At 44.3% G+C, this 25,626-nt stretch overlaps 1 protein-coding gene across 4 annotated transcripts in view; it reads right to left on the reverse strand.

Annotated features, from left to right (window-relative positions):
- BACH2 (BACH transcriptional regulator 2) overlaps positions 1–25,626 on the reverse strand; it is a 305,235-nt gene that overhangs the window by 7,126 nt on the left and 272,483 nt on the right. For all 4 annotated transcript variants that reach the window (XM_087817513.1, XM_087817511.1, XM_087817512.1 and 1 more), the window contains exons 5-6: positions 12,416–14,023; positions 1,832–2,038 (exon numbers count right to left, since the gene is read on the reverse strand). In XM_087817513.1, the coding sequence (XP_087673639.1) occupies positions 1,832–2,038; positions 12,416–14,023 (1,815 nt within the window). The remainder of the gene's footprint in view (positions 1–1,831; positions 2,039–12,415; positions 14,024–25,626) is intronic.

Genomic DNA, 25,626 nt, shown 5'->3' on the forward strand with positions numbered 1-25,626 from the left:
GTAGGCTCTCAGAAGACTCCCACTCACCAGCAGCAATGCTGTGCTTCCCTTTGTGGCTTCAATTAAAAAAAAAATTTCTTGTGTTTAAAACAACATTAAAAAGATGTGAAAGAAGGAATTCATAATCCCATGACCCAGTCACAATTTCTAATAAAACTTAGGGCAATGGACATTTCCCAAGAGGCTTTAGTGGGTCTGCACTGGAAATCTGGAGATGATCACATAACTGTCCTTGTCGCAAAAAACCTACAGTTGTGGGCAAGGGGCTGGGTGGCAGACACATGCACAGACAATGTAAGACTAATGTGATAAGCATGAAGCTGGAGGTCAGATCACAGCTTCAGGGGTGGGTGCCCAGACTCACCAGGGACTCAGGAAAGGGCCTTCCTGGGGAGGTGACAGAAACCTGAGACTTAAAGAACAAGGACAGAGTCAGAGAACAGTGGAGGGGTGTCCGAGGCAGAGGGGAAACAACTGGGGCACAGGCACAGAGGTATAAAGACAGTGGTGGTGGTGGTGGTGGGGTGAAGACAATTTGATTTTATTAGGAGTCAAGTTCTAGGGAGGGAGTGAAAGGATGTTGGAGGGCAGCTATAGACTGAGCCTTGCTAAGGAGCTTGGACTTTATTTTGTAGGTGATAGGAGCCACTGAAGATGGGCAGGTTTTCCCTGCTTGGTGGGTGTTAATGGAAATTAAAAAAAAAAAAAAGACTCTGAGGTCCAGGACTATCTTGATAACATGTAACATTTATTCATGCTTTAGTATCACACTGTCACATGGAGAATGCTGACAACAAAAATCAGGCGTTCCTCAAATGTGGGTGATTAGAGTTACTTCACCACCTGAAGAAGAGCACAGGGCCAGAATTCCTACAGGTATCTTGTTCTTAGGTTAGCATCAGGATGGTGGCTTATCAGGAGGTAAAGGACTGCTGCATGCAGTCCGAGGACCCAAACGTAGATCATGACATTATGTGGCCTCCCTCTTCTTCCCTGACACAGACATGGCATCTGAGCTGAGTTTCCAGTATTTGGTCAGAAGAAAGGTTGAGCTGAATGAGGTTGCACTGGCTGCATTCAAAGCTACAGTCAGGAGTAAGGCCACCTGGATTTACTTCCTGTAGCTTAAGGTTGCTTATCAATAAGAGGGGGCACAGAGCTCTGAGTGACAGGGAGCTTGGGAGATGGGAACTAGTTCCCCGAGACAAAATACTCTCAGGCATAGGGAAGGCGTGGCAGCCACTTTGAGGCAGAATTAAAAACCAAGGACCCTGGGGCTGCGAAGGGCTTCAGGAGATCAGCTGCCACACAGTAGGCAGGCGTCCCCACCTCTAACCTACACTCTTCTGTGGGAGGCAGGAGAAAACATAAGATTTGGAATCAGACACCTGGGTTTGCAGCCAAGTTCTGCCACACAGTGGAGCGTTACCTAACCCCTCTGCATTCTAGTTTCCACCACTCTAGTAAATGGAAATAAAATAGTACCTAAATCATAGGGTTGATGTGAGGATTAAATGTGATCATCTACAAAAATAATTTAAAATAATACCTGGTCCATCTCTGCAGGCGATGAATGTTAGCTATTAGACCATGTTGAATGGAAAGTAAAAAAGAACTACCTCTATATAAAATATCAACACGTGATCACACACCTGGCACAGACACACCCACCGCAGATATAAAGCTATTATTTTTGTTGAGAAATTTGTTTAAAAATAAACCCAAACTTCCCTGAATGGTGACCCTTCTCTCTACTCCCCCAGCCTTTACTGCTGTGACATTGCATCAGTCCTGGTCACTCCAGGGTGCTGACAGCAACGGGTCAACTCACCAATTTGCGGATTTCACATTCTAAGTTCTGGATACAGTCCAGTTTCCTCTTGCGGCAGCGCTGGGCCGCAATGCGGTTCTTGCTGCGCCGCCGGACGTCGTGAATGAACTCCAACTGTTCTGAGGTCAGCTTGTGCATCTTAATCATCATCTGGAAATCGTTCCTCGGGAGATCTGTGATTTGATCTACAGGAAAGGGAAGTTTGACCTGAAACCAAGAATAACAAATGATTACGGAAGCTGGATTTTAGTTTTAATTCGGGCAGGTAGAACATCAAAATGTGGTAAAAACCTCCTTTTTAAGATGACCAAACAATACAGAAACTACTGAAAGCAAGCTGTGATTAATTCTTTCCTGTTTCAAATATAAATAAGACGTAATATCCAGATAATCGAACAGGATGTAATCACACAAATTACACTGTGCTTATCATTCCTGAGATTTCCGAAGCCAGCAGCATGGAAAATATTGGAAAGTGCTTTTTCATTGCTACAGCATTTTTGTAGGAAGGATTCTCTAGCTAGTTGAAACCTACTTCCATTGAGCCTCAATTCAATAAAATGACTATTTATAGAAAGAGGTCACCTAAAGAATGACCTAAAACACTTGAATGAAGAGAGCACTGCACACCTTGAAGATGCTAGAAAGATGGAACAATCATTGTGATGCTTGGTTACTGCCAAATAAGGGAGACACAGGGAGGTGGCGTGGATACCAGCATGGACAAGGAGTGAGAACTGGACTTTTGTCCTTCCTATCAGGTGTGAGACCTCAAACAAGTGACTTTACTTCTCTAAGTCTCAATGTCCTTATCTGCAAAATGGGTCATGCTTTTTAGCTTCACAGTGCTCTTCAAGTGTTAGATGCTTTGGCAGATTGTATTTTCCAAAAATGCAACAGCCATCCCAGCTCACATTTTTTTTACAAGAGGGTATCGACCTTCCTCTATCACGAGCAGGCATGTTCCTGCCTCAACCAATACAGTGCAGTAGGAGTGATGGGATGTGTAACTTCGGAGGTTAGGCATCAAAGGTGTTGCAGCTTCCTCGTAGGCCTCCTAGATGGCTCTTTCTAGAGGAAACCAGCTATGCCTCAAGGACACTCAAGTAGCCCTGTGGAGAAGACCTGAGGCCTCCAGCAAACAACCAGCATCACCTTACCAGTCATGTGAATGAGCTACCCAGGATGTGGATTATTCTGGACCCTGTCAAAGCTTCAAATGACTGAAGCCCCACCCAGCATCTGACTTCCACCTCATGTGGTTCCTGAGCCAGAAGTTCTCAGGTGGGCCACACTTGAATTCCTGACCCACAAAACAGTGGGAGATGTTAAACAATTTTTGCTGTTTTTTTTTTCGTTGTTGTTTTTAAAATATATCTTTATTGATTTCAGAGAGCAAAGGAGAGGGAGAGAGAGAGATAGAAACATCAATGATGAGAGATTCACTGATTAAGCCCACAACCTGGGTATGTGCCCTGACCAGGAATCGAACCCCAATCACCTGGATCCTAGGTCGACGCTCAGCTGCTGAGCCACACCCGGCCGGGCAATTTTTGCTGTTTTAAGCTACAAAATTTGGGGTGATCTGTTAAGCTGCTTTAGATAACTGATGCAGATACTGCTATCAACAAGATTCCTACTTTCAAATTCTTGACAAATCAAAGCAAATCAGCATTATCCAAAGAGAGGACTCTAGCCTCTTGAGGGATGGATCCGTGTCTTCCTTACATTGTTAAATGGTTATAACCCTGTGGCGGTTTGAAATATTTAAGAACCACAGCTCTCTAGGGCCTCTTAGGCACCCATGAGGTAAACATAGGCCTGTACCTTCCAGCAGTTTGACACTACCCTCTCCAAGACCTTACTGATGATGCAGGAACTTCAGGGTTCAGTTTTGGTTCTGTTTCAGAAGCGCCTGGAAAAGGAAGGTTGCATGTTTCTCTGGCAAGAGACAAAGCGTTTCTCAGCACAGGCAGCTTCCTTCTTACTTACATTAGCGTCTACCTTACACCAGCAGATGGCGCTATAAACCTACACTTCCTTCAAGCGCAGGCCAGCGCTGTCCAATGCAAACACCACCAGCTGCATGTGTGATTCTACATTTTCCAGTAGCCACTGATTATAAGAATTAAAATTAAATGAAAACAGGTAAAATTAGTTTTAATAATATATTTAATTGAACCCTATGGATCCAAAATATTTTCAACATGTAGTTAATACAAAATTATTGCAATATTTTACTTTTTTTGGGGGGGGGTACTAAATTTTCAAAATCCGAGGTGTATTTTACACCTACAACACGTCCTAGACCAGCCACAATTCTGGGGCTCAACAGCCATGTGTAGCATGTGGCTATTGCATTGGACGGCACAGCCTCTAGAAGACTGAACAAATGGACTCGAGTGAACCTGAGGAATCAGAGAAATAAGCAGATGGGTCTGAGTTTAATTGATCAAAATATTTTGGGTCAGGAAAACAAGCCCTCACTAATATTCAGAAGCTGCAGTATTATGTCTGTTGCTCAGGGGGGAGAGACGATATTTTACCCTGAGCTCAGGCTTTTCCTTTGGTTGCATCAGATGCATTCGGACAGGAGTTTGTGATTAGTGAATCCCCATGCACAAAGGCAATCACACTAAACGATCACGTGGCTTTTCTACGGCTGGGTGCAATTGCTTTGCCAGGTTACTGCATAGCTCTGAGCCTGCTGGACGTGGCATTTGCTGGAGGCTCCCAGTGGGCGTTCTGATTCAACTTGGGCACGGTGAACTCTGTCCCATGACACCTGGGAAACTTTGGCTCACGAGAACAAAATCGCAATGACACACATTACACCACTCTCAGCTCAGCCCTGCTCTGACCGCTAAAGATGGGCGGCCAGGACAAACAGCTCCTTGTTATGGGCCCGGGAAAGGGCTTTGTCCATGGGGCTGTGTTTGCACAGGGCTTATACTGCTATGAAAGAATGTTTGATTTCCCTTTTATACCCTTTGGATAACAAACAGACACTCAGATCCTGGACGGTGCCTAAATAACACAGAGGTCTGTGTGCTGGGGACACGGATGTTTCCACACCAGGCAGAAGCCTTGTTTGCACAGCAGAGGTTGCCGCAGTTCTGGGCTCTGGAGTCTCCCCTTCTGCTGACAACAAAGTCATTTTGCTTCTGCTCTAAATTGTGTTTACTGATTTTCAGAAAGAATATATACCTATAGTTCAAGCCACAGGGAGAGTCAAAAGGCCGCCTATACCAAGAGTTACTGTATTCAAAAGCATCTGGGCAGTGAATATAAAACACTAGGGAAATAGGACAGAGGTTGACAGGAAAGAAGAAAAATCAACAATGCTCATTTCAAAGTCCTTGAAGCAAAAGGCCATATAAAATTTCAGCAGAGCTATTCCAACTCCAGCTGCTTTTTAAAGAGGTCAAAGGAAAAGAAAATAGTCAGCCGTAGACTTTCTTCAATGTGAGAAAAAAACACACAAAACAAAACCCAACTACTCTCATTTCTTTTTAAAAGGCTCTGTGACCCCTCTAGCAAGGGAGAATTTCCACTGACACCACGAGGGAGATTCCAGTGTGTCCTTGGAAAGGCTCAGTGGTCACTCACCACGGCTGCTTGCTATTGTCAGAGAAGCAAGTTCCAAGTCAGTGGGCATAGTCCCCGGAGATAAAGAGCAGCCACAGGCCCCTTATGGAGCTGGGAGAATATTCTATTCTCAGGCTTGCAGGCACCCCAACACTGTTCCTTCCACATGCTTGTTCTTCCAAAATGTAACTTCTCAGCAGTGGTTTGGTTTTAATTCACTGCACTCTCATAAAAAGTGCAAAACACCCCCTGAATGGGATGAAGATCCTGCCAACTACCACCAGCCAGTCTGACCGGCCGGCCTGCAGCTATAGTCAGCCAACCACATGCATAGGAGATTAAGCACAGAAGGCTGAGCGGGCTGCACAGGAGGGGAAGGGCTGGTGGGACTGAGGGCACTGACTTCTCTTTGGGCTCAGGGCAGCTGCAAAGGTGCTGCCCGAGCTTTGGTTCTCAGTAGAGACTCCAAGAGTCAGCAAGTAGAGGGCCAAACAGCAGCAGGGGCCAGCCCGTGCCACAGCGCGCATACTCTGCTCCTGTCGATGTGACCTGGCCCCAGCAGGGCGCTCAGGCTTCTCTCTTCCTTCTCAGCACAACAGGAGGATCAGGACAGGGGAAGTTTCTTAGCCCAGCACCTACACTGGCTGGCTAAGTGGTGACCAGAGGAGGGGAGACCCTTTAGGGGCCCCAGATCTTGATCGGTCAGTACAATGAGCAGCCTTACCATAGTGTGCCAAGGGACCTCTGGCCCCAGAGGCTGGCAAAAGGTGGGAGAATGCTGTGTGACATGCGGAGGATGAATGAAACCTAGATGCTGCTCTGGGAGGGCTGCCAGGGGGTGCCAGTGCTTCCTTCTCACCAAACAAATCAGCTGCTCCACTTCCTTCCCAGCCAACAACTGCCCAGCTTCTGCAGCCAACACATCCCTCTCTCTCAGTTAAACAAAAATATCATTTAAAAAATTATATGAGAAATACAACTTCAAGCAGAAAATTCAAATATGAGACAAAAAGGGGGAAAAGATTCCCCTTCGCAAACAATGACTCTCTTGCTCCCTATGACCTTTGTTTCTTCTGAATATTTTACGGGGTTTTAATCACCTCCCTTGTCTTTTAACATGTCTCACTTGCCTGGTGTCTCTGGTTGGCTGGATGGGGGCTATTGGAGACAGAGGATAGAGAGAAAATGTTGCGGAAAAAGCTGAAAACATGCATTGATTTCCTCTAGAAATCCCAGCAGAAGCTGGTGTGTGAATCTTCTTCGGTATCTCCTTTCTTGGTTTCAGTACCAGACGTTGAGTGGAAGCCACCAGAGTCTATCCTACTAACAGTATCCTAAGGCCCTGATGGCACAGCCAGCTCTCCTAAGCCTCAAACACCTACGCTCCTACGAGACCCTCAGATCTCTGAGTTGTTGGGGGAGGAAGCAAGATGCCCACTGGGGCTAATGATTCCAGTGTTGCTGGCATGGGGACAGCCAGCTCAGGCCTGGGCAGATGCCAATGACAACATCTCCCCTCCCAGACTAAGAAATGTTTCCTGAACAACTGTCCTTTTACCCTAGAGTCTCATGGTCCAGTTTCTGGAACAAATGCAGGACACCTGGGATTTAGTTGTGACATTGCAATTAACTAGCTGTCCTGAAGTTCTGGGAGGGCCTATGAGTCAGTTGGAGATAATACTTGCCCTGCTTATCTTATAGTATTGCTGTGAAAACTAACATTGGATAATAGATGCAGAAAGTGCTTTGAAAAGTCTGAATTGCCTTATAGATGAGATTATTAATAATGTTATTTCTATTAGCTCTTTGTCACATGGTTTCCCACTCTAGACATACAGTATGCTTTGAAATTCCAGATGTTAAGAACAGCTTTTTAGACATCACAAAAAGATTGTTTTAATTAGAAATATGGCTGACTTCTATGCTGCCCAGCAAGGTCTTCTTTTTATTAGGTAGACTAATTACAGACATTTAAAAAAAGATGCCTGATTCAACAAACCACAGAAACAACTATAAAAATTTTACATATAACATATGTCTGGAAATCAGAATTTGGGTGGGAGAGTTAGAGTCAGACACAGCTCTTCAAGGCGATTATGTGTCAGTGTCCCCGCTGGACCTATTTCTCTCTGTCCCTGGACCCTACATAAACACACACAGATACACACATGCTCACATACTTTATCCCTCTCGACATGAAACATGTTAATGAAGCAAATCCAACTAATCAATACTTTCAGCTGCTTTTCTACTGCTTCTTGACTAAAATTCACAATTAATTAGAAATGCTCATGGTACAAAACTGTCTCACTAAGAAGCTTCCTACTTGGAAAATACTTGCGACTTTTCTGTAATTTTCAAATTTAAAAAATGAACCTGTAAACCAAAACAAGATACTACTCACACCCAGGAGAATGGCTATAATAAAAAAGATGGACAATAACAAATGTTGGCAAGGATGTGGAGTAACTAGGTCCCTCAGACACTGCTGGTGGGAATGTTACCTTGGAAAACAGTCTGATAATTCCTGAAAAGGTTACACAGAGTTGTTATCATATGATTCTGTAATTCTCCTCCTGGTATATAACAAAAAGAATAGAAAACATGTCTATGAAAATCTTGTATACAAGTGCTCACAGCAGCAATATTGATAATAGCCAAAAAGTGTAATCCTAAACTGATGAATGGGCCAAAGAAGTGTGGTATATCCACACAGTGGAATATTATTCAGCAACACAAAGAAATGAAGCACTGGCACACAACATAGCCAGTGGGTACATCCACGGTAAGAATAAACCTTGAAAACATTATGTTCAGTGAAAGCAGCCAGACACAAAAGGCCACAAAGTGTAAGATTTCATGGATATAAGATGTCCAGAATAGGCAAATCTATAGAGACAGACAGATTAGTGGTTTCCTGAAGTTGAGGAGGGCACTCCAAGGGGTGACTGCTGATGGAGATGGTGTTTCTTTCAGGGGTGATAAAAATGTCTTGGAATTAGAGTGGTGATGGTCATAGACTTTTGTGAATCATTAAAAACCCTTGACTTGTTTATTTTAACAGAGTGAATTTTATGGTATGTGAATTATACCTCAACTTAAAAAGTGAACCTGTGTGAGATATACATAGTAAAATCAAAACATTATAGAAATACACAGAAATAAAACTTCCCCCTATACTCCTTCTTCCCAACTTGCCTCCCATTTTGAATCAAACTAAGGCCTTGTTATGCATACTGTTACTTTTGTCACTTTGTATGACCTATTCATTTTTTTCATCATTGGCAGAAAAAAAAATTTCCAAACTGACTTTTTAAGTAAATAGCAAACCCAGAAGTCATAAAGAAAAGAATGGATAACAATGACCTAAAACTTAAAATTTTCTATATAGAAAAAAGATACCATAAATAAAACTGGAAAAAATATAAAACACATTTATCAGAAAGGGTTAATGTTCCTATATTAATAAATTGATTTAAAGACAAATGACACAAAAGAAAAAATGGACAAAGATAAAGATGTCAACCTCTTTAGTAGTCATCATTTTTTGCCCATCAGACTTGGCAAAAATTTAAAGGACTAATAACAACTACTACTGGTGAGAATGGGGAAATGGCTGAAGGCTATGCGAATTGCTACAGCCTTTTGGGAGAGTAGTTAGGTAGTATTTAATAAATGAGCATAACCTTTCACCCACTTAAGGAACTTTAACCCATAAAAATAAAAGCACCACTACTAAATATATTCACCAAAATGTTTATTGCAGCAATGTTCATAAGAGGGAAAATGTTGGAAACAACTGAAAAGGCTGTTGAGGGCTGAGAGCTGAATAAACTGTGGTTTACGGGACCGATGGATATTAAAGCAGCCCTATGTGATGGACCTAGAGGTATGTGCATACTAGACAGCTACGTGAAAAAGCAAGTGCTGAGTAATTATACAGTAAATGCCATTAAAACAAAACCCAAACCTCTAGAGCTGTGAATGTGTGTTTATATTTGTCGTAGGCACAGAGAAAGCCTTTTAAATTTGGTATGTCAGGAGTTGGTTATGCTGTTTGAGTATTTAAAAAAAAAAGAAAGTGCTCGGCCGGGTGTGGCTCAGTGGTGAGCATCGACCTAGGATCCAGGTGATCAGGGTTCGATCCCTGGTCAGGGCACATGCCCAGGTTGCGGGCTCGATCAATGACTCTCTCATCACTGATGTTTCTCTCTCTCTCTCCTTTCCTCTTTCTGAAATCAATAAAGATATATTTAAAAAAAAGAAAAAAAAAGTAATTTTAAAAGGCTGATTGTTGATAAAGGACAATATTGTGCTAACTTAAGCTTTCTTCAAAGCTAAAGAACAGCTAAAAAGGATGAGAGGGGCCAACACTAATGAGATGGGAGAGTTACAAGGTAGAAATAGAACATCTTATAGAGTACAAGGTAGGCTAACACTTCTTTTGATCTAACATTTTGGGTCCTCACAGAGTTGGTCTGAAGTACTGGACAAGTGGCTGGCGGGAGGTGAGAACTCTTTTTGGTTTCTGACTCTGGTCTCTTCTTGGGGTTAATTGGAAGAGAAGTTACCTGGACCTTATACAAGAGCAGACTGCGGCAAAATCTTCCCAGTAGATGTTAGATTCTCCTGGATCAGTTCAGGGAAACAAGTCATAATTCACGTTGTAAAGGACTGGCCTTCGGCATTATTACTGGAGATCACACTTCCACCAGGGGCAAAGTAACTCCCATAAGCAAGTTATGAACTCAAAGATGAGAAGTGACGATGAGTTACTGAAACAGTTCTTGGAAAACCTAATCTCCTCTACTCTAGAAAAACTAAAACGTCAAACTGGGAAAGACCTTAGCTTTCCTGTATTGATCCTGTCCAAAGTGTGCTACCAAGAGGAGCCAAGTGTGATTTCTGAAATGGTGCAGAACTTTGGTAAATGTCATGTCTTTCACTGTTTAGATAGGCACAAAATCCAATTTAAAAAAAAGTAAAAATAAAAGTAGTTTTTAAAGCAGTGGTATTTTTCAGGGGGAGACTAGTCCTGTTTGTGACTATTTTTTATAGGTTGAATGAGTCCTTTAAACTAATTCATGTAGAACTGAAAGTTCTAAGGTAGATGAATGATACTGTCCGAACACAGGAAAAACCACAGGCTCTTATTGGTGGCATTTAGTTCTAAGAAGTGACTTTAAGCTCTCTTTTGGGATAGCAGAGAGACAAAGGAGATTTATCTAAAGCTGACAGTTTCTTGAGTGTGTGCAAATGTCATAAAAACACAACCCCCTTAGCTTAATGGCAGGGCTCCTCTTGAGGGAGAGACAAAAAAACCCAGACTTGGAGGCTTAGGCTTTTTTTTTGGTGTGTGACACCAATCCTTGCCGAGATAAATCATTATGCGGATGAACCAGACCCAATAACCAGGCTTCTGCATCAGGGATGCTTATGGAAAGTTCCAGGGGGAAAAAAGACCACCTCACAAAAGCTGCGATTGGAGGGAAAGAATGAGTACGGAATGAGGGAGCACAACCTCTGCTGTTCTCACAAAACTTTAGTCCTCGCAGGGTAGAGACACAGATGTGCCTCTGTACTGGCACAAGCCCCCAACCCAAACCTGGGGAAGACATAGTGCCCTTGAGTAGAAATAGTTCCTATTCAAATTTCCTTTACAGTTTCTTTGAACTAAATTAAATCCTATCTTTCTCCATTTTTTTTGCCAGGCAAAGAGAAGAGAGGGCTAACCAGCAAAACAAGGAAGTGACCACAGGGCATTTCTGCAGTTGGCACAGAGGGTTTTGGAATCTCTTTTCAAAACATGCCCAAACTAAAGCCTCACATGTTTCTCGCCAACTGTGCAGAGACTGAATGTACAGCACCTGGCTCTGTGAAAAGCCACTTCACCCCATGTGCATTTCTGCTGCCTGGTGGGGTTAACATCCCTGCTTTACTAGTGGCCAATATCCAGGGAGTGCAGACATGTACTCAGGGCGCTGGCCTAATGGGGACCACGCTTTGTTTCCTTCTGCATTTTTTGGATAAACAGCTGAGGAGGGATTTTTCATGGATTTGCTCACTCCAGCTCCTAAGGCAGGTCTGAGACACAGGTGGCAGTCTCAGGTTGGTGCCTTGTGAATCAGTTAGGCAGTGCCAGATTGTGACACAGACTCCCTCATATCTTCCCAGGGCCCTCTGAAGTTATGGGGGAAGGGGAATAACATTGGGGGGGGGGGTCTGTTCTTTCTGAGTCTTGCTGACGATGCGGCTGGTGTTGCTCCTGCTCCCTCTCCCAGCATTGGTGAGACACGGATGGAGACTGGGAATTTTTATCTATGAAGTACTTTGCTTTCAGGGTGGACAGAAGCTGGCACTCAACCCTGCTACTCCCCACAATAACTTCTCACCATTTGTGGGGAGCTTGGGAGATAGATATGAAGTTATGTGTGACTGACGAGGGTGCTTCTGTAATGACCCTGAGACCAGAATGATGGTAAGCTGTCCACCTGCATCACTACAGACACAGGATGGCCTAAGGGTCTTCCGTTGACAACGGAAACTTAAAGGGTGTTGGAAAAGCACTTGTTGAGTGTGGATCTATTTCGTTTCAATCGACTTTGAAAGTTTCTATATTTCCCTTTGGACTGAAGGGGTGAGGGGCAAGGATGGTGAGGGGTACAGCATCCTTTCAACGCAGAGAGAGGAGAACGAGCAGGGAGGTCTGAAGTGCCTGAGCTTTCATGCATCAGTTACTTTTTCCACTAAGCAGCCTGCCTCTGCTACTTGAGTATTAAATCTAGATCAGATTTCAAGTGCTTTCTAGAACAAAAGTGGTTCATTTGGAATCACCCTGAAGCATCCATGAGCAGGGGAAGAGCGGTCCCTTTACCATAACCTTTAATCTTGGCAAATAAGAACCATCTGTGAGTGGTGGGGAGCGGGGCAGGGAGAGTCCAGATAAAGGACTGAGAGAGAGTGGGTGACATGCTTGAATTTATGCGGGTTCCCTACCTCCTGGCCCCTGTCCTGCACAGGACACGACTCACTGTCTGCTTCCGAGAACGATCCGGATTCGTCACTGGAGTTGGTTCCGTAAGACTGCTCACATTTAATTTGGGGTCGGACTTGGCTGTACATTCCATCTCCCATCAGGCCCGGCTCCTGATGTTCTGTGGCAAGGAATCTGGCTCCCTGGGAACAGGGTGAGGAGGAGAACTCACAGAGAGGGAGGCTGCAGGGCGAGCCCCCGCTCCCGTCCTCCGCGTAGGAGTAGGAGGAGCACGAGCTGGAAGTCCTGGTCCTGGTCTCCAAGGGGGGCGAGCGAGGGCACACCTTGATTGGCACCGGGCAGCTAGTGTTGGGCCGCATCCTTCCTGGCAAGTGGTCAGCCATCAGCCCACTGTGGGAGTAGGCCTGCGAGCTGGGGAGGGACTGGCCGGCCCCCACCCACAGACCCTTTGGCACCGGCTCAGAGAGGTCTTTGTCCAGACTGCTTACCCCGGAATACGAATGCACCGAAGTGCTCACTTGGTCGCAAGCGCTCGAGGAGAAGATCACACTTCTCCGGTCCAGCTCTCCTTCCTGCTTACAGAGAGCCTCCACCCCAGGGCCCTTGAGGGGCGACCCCATCGTGAAGTTGGACGCATCCTTCTGGCCCACGTGGGCCTGTCCATAATTCCCCGTGAAAGGGGCGTAGTCAGTTTTAAGGTCACCCTGAGTGAGGCCCTTGTCGAAAGGGCACGCGGAACTCCTGGCAAAGTGCTGCTGAGACGTGCTGGGCAGGCCAGACAGCTCCGCACTTTTTGTTATGCTGAACAGAGACCTCAGGCAGGAGGGAGAGGACCCGCTCCGGGACCTCTCCAGGCAGGCGGCGCCGGCGGGGGGCGCTGCGGCGGCGGCGGGGGCGGCGGGGGCGGGGCTGGGCTGCTTGCGGTCCATTTCCACGTCCGTGGCTCTGTCCTTGCCGTCGGGCTCGTCTCCGGACAGGCAGAGCGTGATGCTCTCCTCCTCGTTCTCCTCGCTCGGAGGCTCGCTCTTAATCTGCCCCACCGCAAGCCCCGGCTTGAGGCTGCCGCCGGAGCCGTCCTCGCCGAAGGCGCCGGCGAAACCCGAGGGGCTGTGGGACGCCGCGTTGTAGACATTCTTGGTGCACGCGAGCTGGTACTTCTTGTACCGGGGGTACTGCGTCAGCGCGTCCTTCTCGGAGCTCTCCTTGGCGTCGGCGGGCCCGTCGGCCTCGGGCAGCGAGGCTTCTTCCTTCCGCGCTCCTGGGGCGGCGGCGGCCTCCAAGCCGACGGGGCGCGGCAGCGTCTGGCCTCGGGGGCAGGCCATCTTGGCCGTCTCCGAGTCCATGGTCTCCTCCTCCTCCTCCTCCTCCTCCCCCGCGGAGTTGCCGCGGTCCTCGTGCGGGCGCGGGCAGGCGGCGTCCTTGCGGCGCACGAACAGGCCATCCTCGCTGCTCAGGAGCTGCGTCTGCAGGAAGCGGAAGCACGAGTCCTCCAGGTTGTGCATGCGCAGGAACTCGGCGCAGCGGATGACCTCGCGGATGTTCTCGCGGCTGAGCAGCAGCTTGGCGGTGTAGGCGAACTGCAGCAGCGGCCCGAAGCCCCGCGCCGTGACCTGCAAAACAAGCAGGGAGACTGCCGTGAGGTTACCGTCAGCGCGGCCATCGTCTCCAGCCCCTCGGCTGAAGCTAGATAACCAGACAGCGCTAGCGGCCGGAACAAAGGCTGCAGAGGAGCAGCCCGTCTGTGCCGGGTCAGCAAGGGCCCTGCTCCCGGTAATTAGTGCCTGTCTCGTGCACGCCGCTGCTCGATTTCATCAGGGGCGCACAGAATTGAAAATCACCAGGGTCAAGTGGCTAAACAAGACGACCACGGGTTCAGTGTTTACACTAATGAAATATCCTGGCGCAAATGCACGGTAACAATGGGACGCCTATTAATTTCCCTCCCAGCCGGGCCTGTTGAGAGCCATTCTGCGTCAGGAGTGCTCTGACACTTCTCGCAGCTGCCTCGAGCCGAGGACAGCATTACAGTTTTCTTGTTAGCCGACAACTGGCGATACGTCCTGTTAAAAACGGAAAGCCTGCAGGGTTTCAAAATAGTTTTTCCTCACAAGTGAAAAAGGGGCAGTGAAAGCAACTCCTATTTTGCTCATTCATCATGGTTTCTAGTTGGGACTTTTCAGTCATCACGTCATACCTGATCTTACAGTGATACTGGAGATGACAATCCAAAGCAGTGTTCTCAGCAAGAAATTAACTCCTAGCCCATAAAGAATAGGGGTTATAGAACTAAACAAACTGGCTGTCATTTGAATGGTTGAAGCTGCTGAGTGGCACAGGACATGGGCTAGTCCTTCCCTAATTATAAGCAGCAGCTCTGCCATGCAGCTGTCTTCTTTCCTGGTAAATCAGGGGCTAAGCCTACTGTCATGTGCTGCTCATCCATTATATTTTACAAAGATTGAAAATGTGCTATTTATGCACAGCTTGTGTGTACGCGTGCATGGGCGCACACACACACACATACACACACACACAGAATAACTTAGATGATTAGAAATACATTGCCTAAGGCCAATTGCCCCCCCCCCCCCCCAGAAGTGGATTAAACTTGCTGGTATTTGGGGCAGGCTTCCTTACCCTCTATGTAAAACCATGCATCCTCTAGGTTCTTGTAAGCACTGCTGACCCCACTGGGAGGGGAGGCAGGTCTACAAATCGTGTACAAATCAGGTAAAAGTAGCAATCATGGGGTCCTTGCTGGAAGCCATTGTAGGAGTGATTTAAAAATATCTGCTACGGGAATAAGTGCAGAGCAAGAGGAACTGGCAAGCTTTGTGTCTGACTTCTACAGGTATTAAATTCACCACAGCACACAGAGCCAAACTCTTGTGCGGACTTATATCTGCTGTTCACGATTCAACTCAGACATCAACTCCTCTGGGAGCCCTCTCCAAACCTCCTAGAGAGAAGGAATGACGCCATCCTCTCAGCCTCCACAGCCAGAGTGACGGAATGTTGTGGATTCTCCAGGGCAGCACTGATTTTATATCGCTGCAGTCTTTCTCGTAAGGGAAATTTCTTAGATACATAACTGAATGGGATTATAATTGTTAAGAATTTTGAAGTACTTCAAATAAAATTCCAAATAAAAAACTATGTCAGTTAATGAGTCCTGAGATATTTGGTTAAAAAAGAAATAAAAAAACCCATGACTGTTAGCCCCACATTAGAGTTCTACAAGGGCAATCATTGCCATCTCACTGCTGTTATATTTAACTGGGTCTGTTTCTACCATAAGGACAGAAAGGTCCTTCAGACCAGGGATTGTTTCAATTCTCATTGTAACTCTGCATCTAACTAGGGTCTGTAATGTGATACATGCCTGAAAAAAGCTTGTATATTACCGAATCTGTCATAAGTCTAAGTGTGCCTCTAACATACAACTACAGTGTACAGAAAGGTGATAACACTGTTTGGTAAGTGCTCTCTCAAATTACTTTTTGAGCAAAGCATTGTGTAAACCAGCATACCAACCCTATCAACCAAACCAAGCAGGCAAGAGTCCTTATTTGTCCAGTCCCCTATTACTAGTACTAAAAAGGTGCTCATCTAACCTACACTTTTGTGTCCTAGTAAGCACACATCATAATAGATTCAACAAATGTAGTACTTACTATATCTGTCTTACGGACATTTCTCTCAGGAACCTTTAAAAGGGATGCAAGGCAAGGAAGTACATATTTATAAGCAAACAAAGAAGGCAATGAGAATGTCACACGATCCATTTCTTCATTGTGACACAGCTCCATCACAAAGAGGAATGGCAGAATCAGGGCCGAGGTGACCTCTCCATAAGAAGCATCTTTGCTCCTAGGCAATCTGCAAGTTGCTGAGTGGATAATGCACATTTTGAGTTTTGGAAGATATGCTCACTATATGGGAAATGAGGGAAACTCATCTCAATGCTATTTATGTTTTCTATTCAGACCTTCTCATACTCTCACCCTTATCACTATTTCTTTTTTATTTTTATGCTCTTGGTCTCAGTAGGCCCAACCACTGTCCCCCACTGTGGCTTCTTTTAAAGACAATTCTAAAGTAAGTCAGAGGCACCCACAGGGATCAATGGACCAGTCCCAGGCATCACCACTTGCCACATGGCTCCAAAGAGCTAGAGAAAGCTTCTCCACGCAGGGAAGAGCCGATGCTTAAATGACCGAGGATGCCAATGAGCACAGTCTGTACATCCCAAATCAAATCACCAATCCTTTTGGATTTAGGAGACATGATGAGCTTGAAATGATTGTGAGATGGTCATGACAGAGTCATGAACAAAAACAGGGTTGTAAACTGTCCTTCAAGCCCACGGTCAGGGGAAATGGTGCCCTCGCCATGAAATTTCACGAGTCCATAACTAGCTCTTCTCCCACGAGTTTAATCCTGCTTTGTCATATTCAGTTGCTCAGCTTCTGTGTGCAGGCTCTGTCTAGTGAGGCAAAGTCACCATTCACCAAGCACCTCCTGGGGCCCAGCGCTGTGCTAGCTGGTTCTCATAATGCCCTGCAAGGCAGGCATGATTGCTTTTATTTTATAGTCAAAGAAACTGAGAAAGAAATGAGGGAATTCATCCAAGGTCACAGAGCTGGGACTCCAATCCTAGAACCGTGAGGAATGGATAAGAAAAAGACTCAGCCTTATGCTCAAGAAACCTACAATTCAGCTTTGTAGAAGAGGTATCAAACAATGAAACATTAATTATTAAGTCACAATGTAAGTCAATGCTGGAAGGGTTCTCATAAAATTACAATTAATTAATTGACAATTAATTAATTGTCAATTGGGAAATCCAGAACAGTTCAGTAGAAGAGGAAACTTCTGAGGTCTGGGGGGAATCCCTTGAACTCTGGTAAGCAGGACACCTGGAGTGCAATGAATTCCCCGTCTATGTCTGCTCTGGGTCAGGGCTTGCTCTGATACAATGGGTACACTCTGAACTGCCACAGGTGTCCCTCCCAGGAACCTATCTCTGGTGCACTTCAGGCAAGCTGTAATACCTCCAAATGCATGAAACAGAAAGCAAGCGCCCATCACACCTGCAGGCAGAGGCTTTCTAAATATTGGTTTAGCTCCATCTTGAGTAGGTTACATTGTCTTTCCATTTTTAGGAATCATTAAACTCACTCACTGTACTTGTAAAGCAAATATCCAGGTACCAATGTGAAGCTATAAGCTATATGTTTATGAAACTGTGACCACAAGTCATCATTGTTATTTACTTTCTATTTTTTAACAAGTAAGGCTCTGATAATGAGAAAAAATAAGAGGGGATGGGTGGTGGAGAATCTTCCACAAAACTAATGACCCATAAAAATGTTATTTAAAAAGGTAATGATCATGAAGCTAAAGTGGAATGAAGTAACTAGAAATAGCACACAGTTTTATTTCACTGATGTTAATGGAACTGTGTTCCACTGTTCTGAGGGAAGCAGACATATCTAGGCTAAAATTCACTGGTCAGGAATGGCCTAAAGGCATGATAAACAAATGCAAAATACAATATTAGTGACAACTTGGGATAACAGTCTTGTATTTTGAATGAACTGTTTTGGGTGGATCATTTTGAAGGATATTTTTTCATCACACTTAAACACATAACTACCTGGTTCTATAGTTTGCTCTAGATGGGGCTGAATCATACACTGGGGGCAGAAAGGAGTGTGCCATGTGGGACTAAGACCTGGGAAAGTTCAGAAGTAATACCCTCTTTGCTCCTGGTTGCTTCCAAGGAGGCAACAACCTTATCTAGGAGTTGGTACACACAAGGCAAGTGGCACTGACCTTCAGGTTTCAGGCCTGAAAGAAATCATGCACGATGGTGTGATTCCACATGCTGATAATGTGTGAAAATTTGACCCACTGAAATTATGACCCTAATCCTATATTCCCTTGGGTTCTGAAGTATCATCTCTCTGCTGTTGATGGAAGGAAGATGAACTGATGAAAACAACTGGCAGAGGGCACATCTGGGTGCCACTGGCAGAGCTGGGGTGCTCACTCTCAGGAGGTGCCCAGTTTGCTGCTGGACAGAGCTTATGACAGGGAACTACTAAGTCTCATCTTTCTGGACTATTCAGGGATCAGGCAGTTGGCCTTCAGGCATATATTGAAAGGAGGGTTTGGGAATTTTTATGAGACTTGGAATAGCATTCCCTTCTTAAGCCATGTGATTAAGATCTTAGTTGGTTCCGGCAGTGTATACACACGGCTGTAGCATGGAGCCATCTGCAGAAGGCTGACCAGACAAATCAGGAGATCTGGCGGCTGCTCTCAGGAGAGGGGAGGCACGCTTCTCAAGGTTCCTTAATTACATCGTTACAAAACATGGAAGCTTTTACCCTCAACCAACACCATGCACACGTGCCGATGACACTGGATCTCTTCTCTACAGTGCAGGAGCTGGGAAGATGAAGGTAACAACGCTATGCAGGTGGACTTTTTAAAACACTGTGGCCACTGATCACACCTCTGGGTTGATTTTTGTACAGAAAGGCACTTGTTAAATAAAGAAAACAACACTGATGACAACTCAGTTTTCCTTCCCATCCCCACACTGCACTGCATCCTATTCCGTAGGATGAAGACTGAATTAGCAATGAGCCGTCACTTCTAATCTGAATTTTCTGTAATTTATATCCACATGATCACACTTTTCTCCCCAAAGCAGCATGCTATACAACCATACTACCCTCAGGACATATTGGTTAAATTGATTTCACTATTTCAGCAAAGCTTTACTTACTTTTTTTGTTTACACACAGAGTCATTTATCAACCATGTATCAGGTGCTCACTGTGCACTGTGTGAGGTCTGGGGAACCAGCTTTCTTAGATTCAAATTCCTGCCCTATTATGTACCAGCTGTGTAACTTGGGCTGGTTACTTAACCTTTCTGTGCTTAAGTTTCTCCAACTGTAAGGCAGGGATACCAACAGTGCCTGCCTTGTAGTAAACCCTTTGGAACAGGGTCTGGCACTGAGTAACAGCTATTACTACTGCTGTTATTACAAAGAAGAATAGAGTATAGTCTCTTTCTCCAAGGGGCTAAGAGGGTAACCAGGGAGATAGATGTTCAATACAAATGTCTACAATGTAATCTGAGTGTGTCACAGGTATTTGCAGGGTACTGAGGGAAGTAACTACTAAAGGCATCAGTGTAAATCATCCTAGAGGAGGTGACCTTTGCTCTGCATGTTGAAGGCTGGATTGAAGTTCATCAGAAAAAGTCGAAGAAAGTCATGGATCACTCCCTCATCTCCCTGAGGCTCTTCCTCAAATGCAGCTTTTCAGTGAGGCCTCTCCTGGGCCTCTATTCCCAAGTGCCCTCCTCTGCCCTAACAGCAAGACTGGTGACAAAGTGAACACATGGGCCTCTTGTTCAGTGACTATTAGGAGTTTCAAGATGATGATAGCAGGACATTAAACCAAGTACAGGGTCCTTCTGAACACGGCTCCCTGTGCAATTGCACATGTCATATGCTCATGAATCTGGACCTTTCAACACACACACACACACACACACACACACACACACACACACACACACACACACGGTACCCATCCCCTGCAGTTGAAACAGGCTCTCTGATTTCAATGGGGGGGAGGGAATCCTAGGGTAGAGATCGAACAGTGGCACTCTATTTGAGTTAAACTCCAAAGGCTAGCAGGCACGCTGTGTGATCGGCAGTATAGGTCAGTGGTGACTGGCAGGATCATGGTTAACTTGAACTGAAATACATGGTTAACCCACTGAGGTCTATTTTGATTGATTCAAAAAAAGAAAACTAGGTAGGTTAAGCAAACCAAGACCTGACTGAGTTTCCATGATCAAGAGGCATGATCTGAGACTCCCTGAAATTTACTCCTGGGATTACTGTAGGAAGGAGCCTACAATAACTTACATTTTCACTATAATTTCTCCTGTCACAAGGGTTTGCAGAAAGCACATCTTGTAGTTTCTCCTAAATCATGAACTAAATACAAACTTTTTTTAAAATGAAAAAAACTTTATAATTATTCCAAAATTGTTTAGGTCAGAACCAAATCTCTCCCTCCCTCCCTCCCCCCCTCCCTCCCTCCCTCCCTAATAGCATTACTTTAATACAAACAGGAAAAATCTAAGTAGCTCTGACCAACTATTACCTTTACCTTCTACCTGACAACATAAACTCATAAACTGCTTCTTTACTATTATCTTTGCCTCATGTCCATTCCTCTATGTTCCCTCTTGTAATGCTGAGGCTGGGAGTTTATAAACTAAGGTTCCCTGGATCCTTTGCTGGTTGACCTGTTATTGGATTCTGCCAATAGGGGGCACTGGTGGGAGATCAGAAGGCGGGCGAAAGGAGAAGCTATGGTTCCTGTTTCCTTCTTTTTATCTTTCCTTCCCTAGTAGTGTGTTGTGGAAATGGCTGCTTCCTGATTTCCTGCTGGAGCGTCTAGAAGGGGCTGCTTCCTTCACAGATGCAGCTCCTGAGGCATCGGCCACTCCTCCATGCTCACAGGTCCCCTTTGTCCCCTCTTGTTCTAGCAGTGGTAGCTGCTTCCTGCAGTCGTTAGTCGCTGGGTTAATTCTCCTTCCCCTTTCTGCTCTTCCAGTTTTCCAGCACCTGCGTAACCGATTCCCTGTTCTATATCCCCTCTGTTTGAAACACCTGGCACGGTTTCTGTTTCCGACTCAATCCTCACTCATTTTTCAATCAAGGAAACCAAACAGGTGAAGCCCAGAAAGGTGATGGGATTTTCCCAAAGTCACACAGCTGGTCAGCCAGGGCTTAAGTCTACTGACTGCAGAGTTCAACTGCCACGCTCCCTTCCTATCTGTTGCTGCTTCTCTGAATGAACCGGAAAAGTGGCATTCCCTATGGAAAGACATTACTGTGAGTTTTATTACACTCTCTAAAATATTCAGTTTTATATAGCTCTATCCAAAGGAGTCTGGCCAACTGGAAGTGGTACTTCCCTGGGTGTGAAAAGGGTGAATCTCACACTTGATTCTCTAGTTATTTACATGATTCAGAATCAGTGCCCAGATTTCTCTTGAAGAATGAAGATAATTGCTGAGTCCTTCTATTGCCCTGTAAGCCCTAAGAAGACCTTTTATCACATAGGAATTTGACAAATTGCAGGATTAGCTCAGCATCAGTCCTTAGAAGCTGGAAGACATCAAAGTAGAAATGCCTTTCTCATGGGGAGCCTTGTGGCACCAAAGCTTTGCTCCAAATTAGAAAGGCAGCCTGATAAAGCTGACATTTAGAGGGAACATCATGTGTCCCCTGTCTGTGCCAGTCAGCTCGGAATTACCATGGGGCTACAGAACAGCTGAAGCTGCTCCTTAGGTATGTCTTTGGTTGTCTCTGGTTGATGAGAACAGAGAAGGTGAAGCACATATTCTCTGTCTTTCCTGAGAACTAGCAACACCTTGACCCTGTGGAACCTTCATTTCAACTAAGTGGTTTTACCCCCTCATCTCACACCCTTCATCTGTGGCCTTAATTATTTTCTCTTTCATGTATAGTTATATTTCCCAAGTAAGTGACGGGCAAATTTGTACTGATGCGAGTATCAGGTACTGTATTCATATTTACTCTAAAAGCATGTAATAAAAATAGAAAAATCTCCCTTCTGAAACATTATATAATGAACTTCATGGAATAATTTTTGAAAACTCAATTTCAGTATAAGTGTAGGTCCTAAAATAGGTGTAAGTTGGTAGTAACATTTTACATTTTTCAGTGTAAAATGAAAGTGAAAAGCATCCCACTCACCATTCAGAAAGTAGTAAAACCTGCATCTAGGTTTACAGTTTCATTTGAAAACCTGCCTCCAACAGAAAATTATTTTTAAAATGATTTTAAAAATTACCTAATTTCCATTTTAAATGACCCTCTCCCATTCAGGAAACCAGTGATCTTCTTAGACCAGAATTTTCTTGAGTCAAGGTTTGACTCTACCTCCTCAATCCCTCTAGTCATTTCAAACCAACCATCAACCACTTGCTTTTCAACCAGAAACACAAAACATTTTTAAGGTTTCTAGTGATGAGAAGTTCAGTCCTTCATCAGAGCCTTCTAATGGTTCTTCATATCAAGCCAAAAATTCCCACCCCTGAAACCGAAGTACCCTCTTCATTGCACTCCTCTGAACCATTCATTCTGAGTTTGACTACATCCCTGGCAGGGTATCTGGACTGAGTAAATGTCCATCATTGGTATAAAGAACAGAACTATCACTTCCCTCAGTTTAGATCCTATTTTCTAGGAATACCAACTAAGATTTATTTAATTGTCACTTATTACTTATGGTGCTGTCAATGATCATCTCTGAGCTTTTTTTTTTTTTAGCATGTGCTACTGATAAACCACATTTCCATCTTAATCTGCAAAATTGAATTTTTGGCCCAAGAGTGTATACTTGTCTAGATATTCAGATTATACAAACTGCTCTTCAGTAAAACTTTGAGGATTCACTTTCTTCCTTGTGTTTGAAAACTATGATGCCATTTTCTGATCTGCAGACTTCTGATGCTTCCCTGGAATCCACAATTCCTCAAAGATATTGACCATACAAATTATAATAATGTCTAACTTTTCTTGTAGTTTGGGGGCTTTACTACATCCAAACTGGGAGCTTAAATGCTTTCATAGTGTTCATTTACACCTAGGGTTTCCATTTCTTTCTACAAGTTTTCCTCGCTTTTCCATCTAATGCACATGAGAGAAACTTCATGAGATTGGACTTGGCAACGATTTCTTGGATAGGACACTAAAAGTAAAGGCAACAAAAACAAAAATAGACAATAGGGACTACATCAAACTTAAAAACTTTTGTGCATCAAAGGGCTCAACAGAGTGAAAGAAACTTATGGGATGGGAGAAAATATTTTCAAATCATTTATCTGATAAGAGGTTAATACCCAGACTACATAAAGAACTACAATTCAACAACAAAAATATCAAATAACTCAATTAAAAAATGGGCAGAGGACTTGAATAGATTTATATTTTTCTCTAACGATGATATAAAATAGCCAATAAGCATCTGAAAAGATACTCAGCATCAAGAATCATCAGAGAAATGAGAATCAAAACCACAATGAGATATCACCTGACACCTATTAAGATGGCTACTATAAAAAAACTAACAACTGCCCGGCCGGGCGTGGCTCAGCAGTTGATCGCCTAGGATCCAGGCGATCGGGGTTCGATTCCCGGTCAGGGCACATGCCCGGTTGCGGGCTTGATCAATGACTCTCTCATCATTGATGTTTCTATCTCTCTCTCTCCCTCTCCTTTCCTCTCTCTGAAATCAATAAAGATATATTAAAAAAAAAACACAAATAAAAAAACAAAAAACTAACAACTCAGAAAATAACAAGTACTGGCAAGGACGTGGAGAAGTTAGAAGACTTGTGCACTGTCGGTGGGATTGTAAAATGGTGCAACTGCTATGGAAAAACAGTATGGATATTCCTCAAAAAATTAAAAATAGAACTATCATGTGATCCAGCAATCTACCTTTTGGGTACATATTTGTCAGATTCAAAGCAGGGTCTGGAAGAGATATGTGTGCACTCGTGTTCATAGCAGCACTATTCACAACAGCCAAGAGGTGGAAGCAACCCACATGTTCATCAGTGGATTGATGGATGTGGTCTATACACACAGTGGCATATTGTGCAGCCTTAAAATGGAAAGAAATTCTGTTCTATGATACAACATGGATAAACCTTGAGGTCTTATGCTAAGTGAAATAAGCCAGTCACAAAAATACTGTATGATTCCACTTATATGAGGTATCTAAAGTCGTCAAATTCATAGATACAGAAAGCAGAGTGGTGGTTACCGGGATGACCTCTTTTACAAAGCTAAGGATACTCTCGTATGTACTTTTGTCAATTCCTTGTAGTCAGTCACTATTATTAGGACCAAATAGCAATTCTACCCTTGAATTGTCCACCTTCTTGAAGGTGAAATTCCTAATAAGGCAAATCAATAGCCAATCAGGTATTCTTCTGTTAGCTGAAGAGAATTCTGGTAGCTATTCAGATAGCTGAAGTTTTGCACCATGCCTCTCCTTAGCTCTAATTTTATAAATGGAAATAGGAACACGGAGCCTGTAATTGCCCTCACTTTATAACTCAAAATGAGCTCCTACACCAACACCAATGCTATTCCTCTTCCTCCTGCTTTCCTTCTACTAGTCTTCTGAGGGCCCCAGCCCTTATGCATCTGGACTTACAGAGCTTCTGGACATACACTGCCGCTCTGCTTTTCTTCCCAGTGGTTACATTTTCATTTGAATATGAAATTCCTTCTCACAGCCATATTTCAATGTGATATCCTTTTGCTCATCAGGTTACTTAAGAAATGCTATTGATCACTCTGGTGATAATCTCCAATTTAATTTTTAATTACTCTGCTTCACCCACTGATGAATAGATATTGGAGAGCTGTTTTGCTTCTATAGTCCCCTTCTCCTTTGTTCATCCAATGAGTCACCAAATATGTTACACTTTTGTATCACTGTCAAACCTGCTTGCTTCTGCAATAATTGGTGTCATGAGTTTAGCGGGAAATTCATTTTCCCTCTCCCTCCTTCTGTTTGAAGCATGTGCCACCTTGTGCACTGTAGGGTCTCAATAACTATTAGTTGAACTGAATTATGCTAACTCTAGTACTGCCCACTGGGGCAAGCAGGCAATCTGAATCCTTCTTTCACATGACAACCCATCACATATTTGAAGACATTTGTCATGCCAGTTAGGGAATTTTTTCTTCTTCAAAAACTTAAGTCATATTTTCTGTGTGAAATCAAAACTGAAGAACTGACAGATCACACATCTCTTATGGGAAGTGTTATTTTCTTTTTCGCCTCTGGGAGCAAGTGGGTTTCCACTCCACAGATACTCTAGGAGCCAGGAGGACTCAGTGCCACAGGGGAGGACCCCTGGTCTATAGAGGGGAAGGTAACCCGGCCCTGACAGCTTGAGATACTCCGCTGCCTTTTCCCCTTTCATTTGCAAAACAGAAATAAATGGGGACGTGCTGAGGAAATGTAGATAATACACTTGAAGGGCTTTTGAGACACAAACACTAAAGATTCTAAGATGTTCATCATCTCCTCTGGCAGCGTGCTTTCCTCTGCAGTGGAAGGGG

Source organism: Miniopterus natalensis, chromosome 5 (genome assembly GCF_054644295.1).
Source record: "Miniopterus natalensis isolate mMinNat1 chromosome 5, mMinNat1.hap1, whole genome shotgun sequence".
NCBI lineage: Eukaryota > Metazoa > Chordata > Mammalia > Chiroptera > Miniopteridae > Miniopterus > Miniopterus natalensis.